The following is an 11,240-nucleotide window of genomic DNA, read 5'->3' on the forward strand; positions in this document are numbered from 1 at the left end:
GGAGTCTCTTCAGAGGGAACCATTCTTTCTCCTTCCATCGGGGGAACCCGGTGCCCCAGCTCCCACTTGGCAGGACAGTGCCCTGGTGAAGTCTGTCCCACAGCGTCCCTGCCAGGGCAGTGCCAGCTCTGACCAGACATGAGCCACACACCCGAGACAGGACCAGTTAATGCTTCACTGTGGCGCTTGCCATCCCCATGACAGACATCCCTTGGAAAAGGCAGTCTGGACACTTTCTCAGAGTCCTTGTTGATTTTATCTGATTCTCATTCCAACAAGGGAATCATTTCAATTCCGTTTACATTAAATTCAAAAGCTGTTTTCCTTTTGTTATTTTAAATTCGATTCAGAAGGTTGTGCTTTTTTTAAATCCTTAATGTTTTTCATATTCCACAGAGCAGCGCTGAGCTCACAGCGCTTGGCCGGTGTTCCAGAGTCCCTTGAGCCTGCAGCTGAGTTGGGGAGCACTAGGGCTCCTGTACCCCAGCTTCTGATAGCAGCAGGACACAGTACCCACTCCACATACCCAATCATCTCACCCTCACGACATGCGTCCCTTCATCCAGGCTCAGGGGACTGTGTGACTTGCCAGGTCTCACTGTTGGCCAAAGGGCAGCATACAGATCTGAACCTGGGTTTAACATAGGTATTGGCTACTGCCCAGCCTTGTCACCAGCCCCTGGCTCAGGCTCAGGCTCAGGGTGTGTGTGTGTGTGTGTGTGTGTGTGTGTGTGTGTGTGTGTGTGTGTGTCTGTCTGTCCATCCGTGTGTTATGTGTATAGAGGGGCCAGGGGATAAAGTCAGTGTCTTTCTCCATCGCACCCCACCATATTTACTAAGTCAGGGTCTCTCGCTAACTGACCCTGCTGAGTCCGCTAGTCTAGCTGGCCTGTTTGCCCTGGGACCATCTGTCTCCACCTCCCGAGTGCTGAGATTACACAGGAGGGCTACCGCGCCCATCCAGCTTTTACCAGTGTTGTGGGCAGCTTTGAATTAAAATGTGTTGGGAGGGGCCTGAGCAGGGGTGTCAGGCAGGCAAAGGTGCAGGCAGGGAGGAGCCGGTACATGGCACTGCAGGCAGAGGCCTAACAAAGCCAGCCCACAGTAGAATCCTTTGTACAACAAACTTTCCTGTTCCAACACACACACACACACACACACACACACACACACACACACACACACACACACACACACACATTCAAAAGGAAAATTGTCCAAAACATTCAGAATCATCTGTCACAGTTTCTTATGGGCTGTTGTCCCAAGCCACACGACATCCCAGTCACCCCCCTTCGCAGGTAAGACAGTCTAGGCCGAGGGCCAGGCTTGCACCAGTCACACGCTGATGGCAGCATCCAGGTACAAAAACTCTGAGTGCCAGCTAAGGGGGCAGATAGGACAGCATTAGAGTCTCTTCAGGGCCATGACTTCAGAGGGAACTATCTGGACAACTTGGCCCAGCCCTGGGACAAAGAGGCCCATGACTTTGCTCCTCTGCCACCCAGTCTCTCTGAGGGTTAATCTTCATGCCTGACTGGATTTAGAATCACCATGGAAACACATCCCTAGTGATGTTGAAGAAGACCCACCTTGGATGTGGGCAGCACCATGACATGGGCTGCGGCCTCAGACTGAATTAAAAAGGTAGGAGCAAAGTGGGTACTGGCATTTTTATCTCTTCTTTCCTGACTTCAACACAGTATAACAGCTGCTATCACACTGTCACTCCTTCGTGAACAACTGTATACCATCTCAAACTGGAAACTCACCCCTAAGATTATTACTGAGTACCTTATTATTACTGTATACCTTTTCAAACTGGAAACTCACCCCTAAGATTATTACTGAGTACCTTATTATTACTGTATACCTTTTCAAACTGGAAACTCACCCCTAAGATTATTACTGAGTACCTTATTATTACTGTATACCTTTTCAAACTGGAAACTCACCCCTAAGATTATTTTTGTCGGGCATTTTGTCACAGCAATGGGTAAAGTAATACAGTCTCCGAGACAACTGGCCACACCAGGAAGCTCCTGGGAGAACAGCAGGCCCAGGGAAGGAGCTGGGCAGGAAGCACTGAGTAGGGATGTGAGGGAAAAGCAGGAGTCAGCCAAGCTGGGAAAGACATTGCCAACCCAGAAACCAGAAGCCAAGGCCTAGAGGCTTTAAGAAGTGGGAGCCCAGGAAGGTCTTGAGGGACCAGAAGGAGGCAAGCAATACAAGACTGCTGGAACTCCCTGGGTGGCTCAGGCCCTGGTGCCTGCTCTGGCCTTGACTCCCTTGTCTCCTAGTGAGGTGGACAAGGGACTGACTGACCCCAGGAGAGGTTAGTGCTATGGGCACTCTGGATGCCAACTGCAAAGCTGTCTTTGATCAAAACCATCTCCCTACTCAGGCATCTCCCAACCCTGGAATGAGGTGATACTCAGGCCCCATTTCCGTAGCAGGGTGTGACTTGGTGACCTGAGCGGAGTGTGGCTCCTCTGGGCTTCTAGCTGCGGAGTCCTCCAGGGAGAGGTGTTAAAGCACACACACTACGCAGCCCTCAAACCTGGCTAGGAACTCCAACCTCCGTGCCAGGGGCTTGTTCTCAGGTAACTTTCTGTCCCTTCACAGAGAACAGAGAACCCACCAAGTCACAGCTAACTATCTCTCTTGGCGACTTAATGACCTGCCTCCCTATCCAGCTCAGGGCTCCTGAACCTAGCTGATCCCTCTCTGTGACCCCAGGACCCAGGCAAGGGCCCCTGAAAGCTTACAGAGTAAGATTCAAGTTTGGATATGTACTTAATTCCCCATCCAGAGCTGTGGGAGGACATGTCCAGAGTCAGGCTGAGGCCCAGGTTCAAATCCTACTCCTGGTGTCCCAGCAGGAGTGTGAATCTGCTGCACATTGCTGTTCCCACTGCCCTCCCCAACTGTACAATGGGGACGCTGATCCCTATGTCCTAGAATACCCTTCCCGTCTGCACAGTGGGACGAGATCCCTGTGCCCTGGATGCTCCAAGGATAGGGGTGGTGTGTGTGGGTGTGCACGAAGGTGTATGTGTGTGTGATGTGTGTTGTGTGCACACAGGTATATGTGTGTGAGTGTGTGTATATGTGGTGTGTGTGTGCAGGTGTGTGTGGTGTGCATGAGTGTGTGGGATGTGTGTATGTGTATGTGCAGGTATGTATGTGTGCAGGTGCGTGTGTGTGTGTGTGTGTGTGTGTGTCTGTGTCTGTGTATGTGCAGGTGTGTGTATGTATATGACTGTGTATGGAGGTGTGTGTGGGAAGGTGTGTGTGTATATGTGTGTACACGTACCTATGTGGTTGCATGTGGAGGCCAGGAGTTGACATCAGAATACCTTGCCTCTCCACTAAACCTGGAGGTTCACCATTTTAGCTAGACTGTCTGGCCAGGATGCTGCTGAGATCTGCATCCACAGAATGTGCTGGTCCCCAGCACCAGGCTTACAGATGTGTATGGCCCTGCTGGGCTTTGATGTTGCTGGGGCACTGAGCTCAGGTCTGCATGGAGTAAATACTTTTGTCCACTGATCCACCTCCTCAGCAATACCCAAGGATATCTATAGAGTCCTACCCTCTTGATCAGCTTGGCTATACTTCTGGGCCAGTAGTTCTCAACCTGTGGGTCACTACCCCTTTGGGAGTCAGACAACCCTTTCAGAGGGGTCGCCTTGACCATTGGAAAACACGGATATTTATATTATAATTCATATCGGCAGCAAAATTGCAGTTATGAAGTAGCAGCGAGAATAATTTCATGGTTGGGGGGGTCACTACCACATGAGGAGCTGTCACAGCATAAGGAAGGTCGAGACCCGCTGATCTTGGCTCTCTATCCTTAGCTCCTGTCTCCCTCGCATCCCCATCACCTAGCAGAATTTGGCAAGACTTATTACTTATAAGCATGTGATGGCATGCTTCTCCCAGTGGCAGAATCTCCAAGTCACCTCAAATGGCTTCCGGCATAAAGTCTGGTTCACTAAGCGAGTCTGTCAGGGAGCGGGTCTCTCCTTGTCTGGGGGTCACTTTCTCAGCCTAAGCTTCCCCCAGTATTTGCTTATGTTTTACCCTGATGCATTTGCTGTGCAATCCTAGGCTCCTGGTGACCCTCTCTGGCTCTGGCTCCCCTATATTCTGTCTGTACATAAGGGGAAGGACCAACAGACCTGCCCGTCTAGACATTTCAGGGGCCCAGGGCATCCCTGGGATGAGGCTGTGATAGTGTGGTGGCGTTAGCCTCAAAATTAGGTTCAAAAGCCAGGAGCAGAGCATATATCCAGGCACTCCGCCTGCCAAGACTGGACAAGCACTGCTGAAGGAGGCTATGCACGGTAAAGGGTGGGGTACACCTAGGCTAGGTGACTGTAGCCAGTCTCTGAGGGTACCAGTTCCCCTTCCCCCCTTGACCTCCCATGTACTGTGACCCTTAGAGGCTGGCCTGCCCCTCTGGGCCTTGTAGTCTGCCCAGCTTTGTCCTAAGCTGATGCTCACACCAAGCTCATGCAAAACAAGAAGACTCTCAGAATGCCCCGCCCCCTCTACCCTCCCTCCCCAAGCACCAGAGATCAGTTGTGGGGGAGGGGCTGAAGCCAGGAGACTAGGAGTGGGCATAAATGTAATTCTCGTGTGTGTGTGTGTGTGTGTGTGTGTGTGTGTGTGTGTGTGTGTGTGTGTGTGTGTGTCCTTCCAGAAACCCTTGGGGCTAAGTTTTGCCTTCCTTGGTTCACTCTGGCTCTAATACTCAGCTATGTCAAGGCCACCATTCAAATGTACCAGGGCCCAAGGGGCAAGCAGGGTTGGTGTAAAAGGTAGAAGACTGCGGCTGACCTGGGCTGGGCAGGGCAGGGAACAGTCTGATTTCAGCTGCTTACCAGCACCGGACAGACCTGTGTTGGCTCAGAGCAACACCAAGAAGGTTGTGATGGGGAGGAGTTCCTGCATCCTGCTAACAACAGGATTATCGCCTCATTTTATAAATGAGCGTTCTACGGTTCAGAGAGGGTAAGTCACCTGCCTCGGTTACAGAGCTGGCAAATGGCGGCTCTGCTCGTGCTCCCCCCACCCCCATGAGGCATCACGGTGCTGTTAAAATTCTTCATCATAGAAAGGACCTTTCTGGGCACCGCTGTTGTTTTACAGAGCCCACGGCAGGGAAGGGCTATCCTGAGAAGCTGAAGCCGCTGTTCCCCTCTCTGCCCCATGGCTGGCTGCTGGCTTCTGCAGCTCAGACAACGAGGATTCTGACTGTCTGGTGGAACCAACCTAAGAAAGCAGGGGACTAATCTTTTCAAAGTCCACGTCTTCGAGGCGCCTTGTGAGTATTTGGGTTGGACATAGGCTTGTTATGGTAACGCAGATGAAGCCCCGGATTTAATAAGACCGAGACAACAGGATATTGTAGGGAGATCTAGAAGCTTCCTCAGGCTGCCTGCTACTGAACAGGGCAGGACAGGGCCAAGGGAGGGCGGGGTTACCTGGAGGCCAGCAGGGTTTAGGACTAAGGGGCAATGGTGGGGAGTTGGCTCCTCTCTCCACACCCAGACTGCCTGGTATCCGATCGATCGGGCAGAGGCTCCACAGGCTAAATTTAAACCAGCTGCCAGCATGGGGGTGCTGCAGTTAGACAGGGTGAGGGAAGCTTACCTCATGAAAGCTGTGGAAATGCTGCTGGGAAGATACTAAAAGGATTAACTGCTATTTTAGTGGGCCATTTACTCCTCAATCAAAATGTCTCATCTATTTCCTGTCCTCCAGAGGCCTCAGTCCAAGATTCCTTTGTCTGTTACAGACATAGTAGCACAGGCCTGTCATGAGAAATTAATAATTTTACAGGGATGGGAGCTGTTCAATTCACCTGGGTGTGGGCCGGGGTTGGCCCACTGCTCTGGTTACCTACTCCACCATCGGGAGCAGCCTGGGGTGGGGCTCCACAGAGGCTCCCACTGCACATAGTCTCACCTGACAGCATCAGCCTGCAGGCCCCAGAGAAGCATCTAAATTAACAAGGGCACTGCAGTGGACAGGGATGTGGGTTCAGTTCCACTCCAGTGGTTACTGGTGGTACAACTCTGGATAACTTACTTTTATCACTACTACCACTCCGATTCTTAGCCTCTCTTATCTTGTTGCTTCTAATATTTTCTGTGTGACCTAGAGTCAATTGTGCAACCTCTCTGACTCTCTGATTTCTCATGTGTAAAATGGGGGTGAACAGTTCCTATCTACAGAGATGTGGTGAGGACCACATGGAGCTGTGAAGTCACTACTGTGCCAAGAATGTGGGAAGCTGGCCAGACTTATCTGACCTCCGACCTTTGATTCTCCATATAGGAAAGCCCTGAGTTTCACAGTGTCTTGATAAAGACTAAATGTATCCCCCAAAGGCATCAAACACCAACCCCATGAAGCTCTCTGGACTCCCTTCCTATTCCTCTTCAAACTCCATCCAGGGATGTCACAGCCTGGTCCCTGATGGCCTGAGGACACATCCCTAAGGGTGTGGTTGTTCAGGGCAAGGACTGTGACAGAACTAAATCTAGGCCCCCAGTGCCATGCAGAGGCTGGAATCAAGTGAGACCAGGGAGATCCTGAGGATGCTTTGAGCAACCAAGGCCCCAACTGGGCTCAAGGAAGGCCCAGGTCATCTCACTGGCCACTCCTGGATACTGGGAGTCTGCACACAAAGCCCTAGCACAAGAAGGCTGTTGGCCACCTCCGGTTACTCCCTAGGTCCATTACAGAAACCATGGCTTCCCCACAGGAGGAAGATGAGTGACAACTGAGACCTTGTGCCTTGAGGGAAGACAGGCTGCCTCCTGCAGCCCTGGCCTATCGGCTTGTTGATCTTCCCCATCTTAGAGAAGCACATCTTTCATTAGGCCGTGTGTCTTAAGACCTCACATCTTCAGGGACTAACTCAGCCATCAGCCCTCCTGCCTGCATACTCTCAGCCCAAAGACATCAAGTTAAATTCTCCAGCAGCTCGGTCCCCTTCCCCCCACACCTCTGCACAGCACAATAGCTCCTGAGCCCCAGCCTCTCCCTCCTTCTCTCCTCAAGGTTGCCCACCGGTAGCCTGTCTTATGAACTGACAGATTTCCTATCTTCAAGACGGGAGAGCACACTCAGCCTATGCCTGGTAGCTACGGAGGGAGACATGTGTAGTCCGAATGGTCTGCATTGTTTGTGCTGTATAGCACCCTCAAGCCCCGGTCCTTCATTCCCAGGCTTCTGCTTCTGAACGGGAGGGTGGGGACAGGGACTAAGAGCTCTCTCCTAGCCTCTGATAGGACTTTCTACTACAGCAACATGGATGTAGCCAGCCAGAAGGGCCCGAGGTCAGGGTACCTGCACCTCTCACACATGATTCTTTCTCTCCTTCTTTTCCCCAAAACCTCTGTCTCAACCTCAGCCAGACCCTGCTGGTGCTGTGCAGGGCCTTATGCTAAGTCCTGACCTCAGCTCCAAGCCTGCCCTAGGGACCCAGCACCTGTTTACAGAAGCCAACACTGGGAAGCTCAGAAGGTCTAGGAGCCTCTCTTGGAAGTACACTGGGTCAAGGCCAGTGCTGGAGGGCACACTCTCTACTTATCTGCCACTAAGGTGACATGGAAAAGACCAGTCTCACCAGGCTTCCTTTAGGTTCAGAGATCACACAGCATCAGGCTGCATGGCATGCTAAATTACATCTACCATCCATCTAAGGCTTCAATGTGGGGGACAGGGCACCTAGCAAGGATGAGGTAGTCCTGCCAAGGTTCCAGTGACAGAAACATGCATGGCGGGCACATACACTGGCCACACCCACAGCCCTGGACTTTGTGGGAGCTCTCAGCCTTGCTCCCAAGGTTAGGCAGTGGGTGGTCCGCTCTGTGGGAGACTGAGAGGGCCTGGCAGCCCGGGACTCACCATGCACTTGTTGGGCTTCTCACCCGAGTGTACCCTCATGTGGATGAGCAGCTTGTAGCGGGCATTGAAGGGCTTGTAGCGCCGCACGCAACCGGCCCAGAAGCAGGTGAAGTCTTCGCCCTTGCGCTGGTCGATGTGGCTCTTCTCGATGTGCCGCACCAGCTCCTCCTGCTGCTCATAGGCTGCACAGCAGTCCACCCAGCGGCATGCCTGCCGACCGGCCGCCATCCTGCCCGCCAGGCCTAGCCCTAGGCCTCCAAGGCTGGGGCTAGTAGGCAACTGAGGCAAGGGGTAGGGAGGTGGCAAACCCTGCTGATGAGGAGCAAAGAGCTCTGAAAACTCGTCCATGGGCTCCTGCTTCAGGAAGCCTGACTTCCGGCATGCTTCAAGCTGCAAGCTGCCCTCCTGGCCGTCACTGGATACAGGCCCAGGCCCAGGCCCAGGCCGTGATCGCTTGGGAGGGCCCCCCAGGTCTCCCGGCAGAGGTGGGCTTCGGAGTCCATTTACACAGCTAACCAGAGCTGTCTGGGAGGAGTGGATGACAGGATTGATATCTGAGGAGGCACAGGGTGAGGAGGAGGCTGAAGAGGTGGTGGGCAGGCCCAGGAGGCAGCAGCGTTTCAGGCTGCCCTCAGGGAGGTGGGCTTCGGGTTGGGGACCCAGGCTTGAGATGGGTTCATTGCCCACAAGGTAGCAGGAAGGTGCGGGGTTGGTGAGGCCTCGGCCTGGGAAGTCCAGGTCTGAGTGCAGACCCATGGACAATGGGGCTCGGCAGTGGGTGGGCAGGGGTGTGTGGGCGCTGACCATGGCCTGGTAGTCGGGTAGGGCTTCTTGCTTGATGTGCTGGGCTGCTGGGAGGCTGCCATTCGCATACGTAGCCTGAGGTCTGGGTGACCTGGAAGAAAGTGGACAGAGTGACTGTGAAAGGCAGGCAGGTGCTCTCTGCTGGAGAGGTCAGGCTCTCTGCCCTCCTGCGAAGTAGAGGCAGAGATAGGGAGGGGTCTGGGGAGAAGAGGAGGACAGAAGCCAGAACACAGGGAACACCAGAACTGGTTGTGCCAAGGGTGGGGAAGAGAAATGAAGCAGAAGCAAGAAGGGTATGGCCTGGAGAGAGATACAGGAGGGAGAGGAGGCGGGAGGCTAACCAGGGCATGAATGAGGAGCCCGGGAGGGCACCATCCTCTGCCAGACCCACTTACTGCTGCTTCTGTCACCATCTTACTTGCCTCTCTGACTTCCCTGGAGCCAGCCTTGACCCTCCCCACTGGCCTTCAAGTGGGTTCTGTGGGCAAAAGGCTACAGGCCTCTTCAGGTCCAATGGGGTTTAAATTCTTCCTCTCTACACTCATTCCTTCATTTAGTGACATCTGCCCTATCCGGCTTGTCTTCCCACAGTTGGTGTGACTGGGTGGGAGCCCGAGGCACCGTCAACAGCAAGGGGACAGGATTCTTGGCAGGATGGCCCAGAGTTCTGAGCTCAGATGTGTGTGAAGCTGCAGTTCTCGGGAGAACCATCTGGGAACTGGGAGACCAGGCCTGAGGTTGGGGGTCAGTTCTGTGCTAGCTGGGCAAACTGGGGCAAATCACTTCATTCTGGGCAAGTTTGGGGTCCCTATCCACATCAACGGTGAAAGTGGAAGGATGGCAGGGTGGGCTGGCCACAGACAAGCACCGTTCAACCATCTTCACAGGAAACGGGAATCCCTGCACGGATCTGTTCACCAGTGTGGACAGTGACAAGGTAAGACGGAGGCAGAAATACCAGGGCTAACCTGTCACCAGAAGACTGAAAATGCAAGAGACATGGAGGATGATGCTGGCATAAACACCTTGCCAGTAGCTACAGGGCCTGGAGGTCTGGTTATATGCTCAGAGCCTGACTGATGAGCATGCCCTGTCTGACTCTGCTTCCTTATCCGGGAGACCAGAGCCACATTCTGTATGCAGAAGAGGGAAATGGCTGGGGTTAAGGGTCAGCCTGGGGAAGAGGGCTGACTAGGTGTGGTACCCTTATTCCTGCTTCTGTAAGACCACTGCCCCATGGCTCTCCCAGCCAGAGCGGAGCTCTCCAAGATGGCCTGGAGACCTAGCCCCTGTCCCCTCCGTTATAGACAATGGGTGAAGAGAATGGAGGGGAGGGAGGGGCAGGAAGGACAGTCGGAGCCAGAGGCATTCAGAGCTTGGCCTCTGACCCTGTGTCACAGCAGAGTCAGTGTCAGGCCTGGACCAGGAACCAAGTTTCCATCTCCTGTGCAGAGCTGACTGCACTCTCCTTGAATGGAAGCACAAGAGAAACGTCTGCTCTTAGACACTAAGCAACTGCCCACTGAGCTCTTTTCCCTCCCAGCATCTCTGCTGAGGAGCAAATGTACGTCAATCCCCAGAGGCAGGGACAGGGCTGACTCCAGCCAGCAGCAGGTTCTACTGAAAGTCTGTGTGAAAGTGGCGGCTTTGTAAATTTAAGGAAAGGAAACCATAGCTGCCTTAGCGGAGCACCACGCGGGCAGAGGCAGGCTGGCAGGGAGGGCAGTGGAGACCAGCTTGGAGCTTTTGCCAATGTCTCCAGGTCAGTGAACTGACATCAGCAAAGGAGCGTGGCTCAGTAGGGGCTGAATTAGGAATGCAAGTGACAGCTACCTGAACAGCCTCAGTGGGGAGGGTAGGAGGTCCCAACCTGAGGTCTCATGGGCGTGGCAGGGCCTGGCTTTTTGCTCCCTGCCCTGGGAGGCCTGACAAATGGTTCTGGTTGCTTTGGGGTTGAGCTCTACAATTCTCTCTAGAAATTGTGAGTCCAGGGCCCTAAGTGCACACACAGTGTCTAAGAGCCAGATGCACCAGGTGCCCCACCCCCCAAGAGCTGACTACTCCTTTCTTAACAGTGGAATAACGGCCACAATGTTCTACTTGGTACAGGACCAGATCTTTAAGGAATACTGTTCTACCCAGGTTCATATCTCAAAGCCACAGTGATGGACCCAGTGCAGATGGGTCTGCCTGAGTCAGAACCCCATACTCTCACAATGCCATTACTGGGAAGCCAGCATCCCATCTGCCAAATGACTTTCTGAGAACCATGTCATTAGGGCATCAACGTTCTAAGTCAAAGATGTAAACCTCCTTTGACATTTGCCCTGGACTCTTTGCAAAGATGCTTAACTTGAGGAACCAGCTTTTGCAGTAGAGATGTGGTGGGGGGCAAAGAGGGCCTCACACCTGGGGTGGGGGTCCATGCTTCTGTGGCCTAAAGCCTATAACCTGGGCTGAAGACTCTCTATTCAGTGCACAGCACAGTGTGTACCCCCTATACTACC

The 11,240-nt window shown here is 53.3% G+C and overlaps 1 protein-coding gene across 1 annotated transcript in view; it reads right to left on the reverse strand.

The window, feature by feature from the left end:
* Glis1 (GLIS family zinc finger 1) overlaps positions 1-8,824 on the reverse strand; it is a 69,339-nt gene extending 60,515 nt beyond the window's left edge. Inside the window, exon 1 of the mRNA XM_032900847.1 lies at positions 7,930-8,824. Within this exon, the coding sequence (XP_032756738.1) occupies positions 7,930-8,736 (807 nt within the window). The 5' untranslated portion in view covers positions 8,737-8,824. The remainder of the gene's footprint in view (positions 1-7,929) is intronic.
* Between the last annotated feature and the right edge of the window lie 2,416 nt (positions 8,825-11,240).

The sequence above is a fragment of the Rattus rattus genome, chromosome 1 (genome assembly GCF_011064425.1).
Source record: "Rattus rattus isolate New Zealand chromosome 1, Rrattus_CSIRO_v1, whole genome shotgun sequence".
NCBI classification, from domain to species: domain Eukaryota; kingdom Metazoa; phylum Chordata; class Mammalia; order Rodentia; family Muridae; genus Rattus; species Rattus rattus.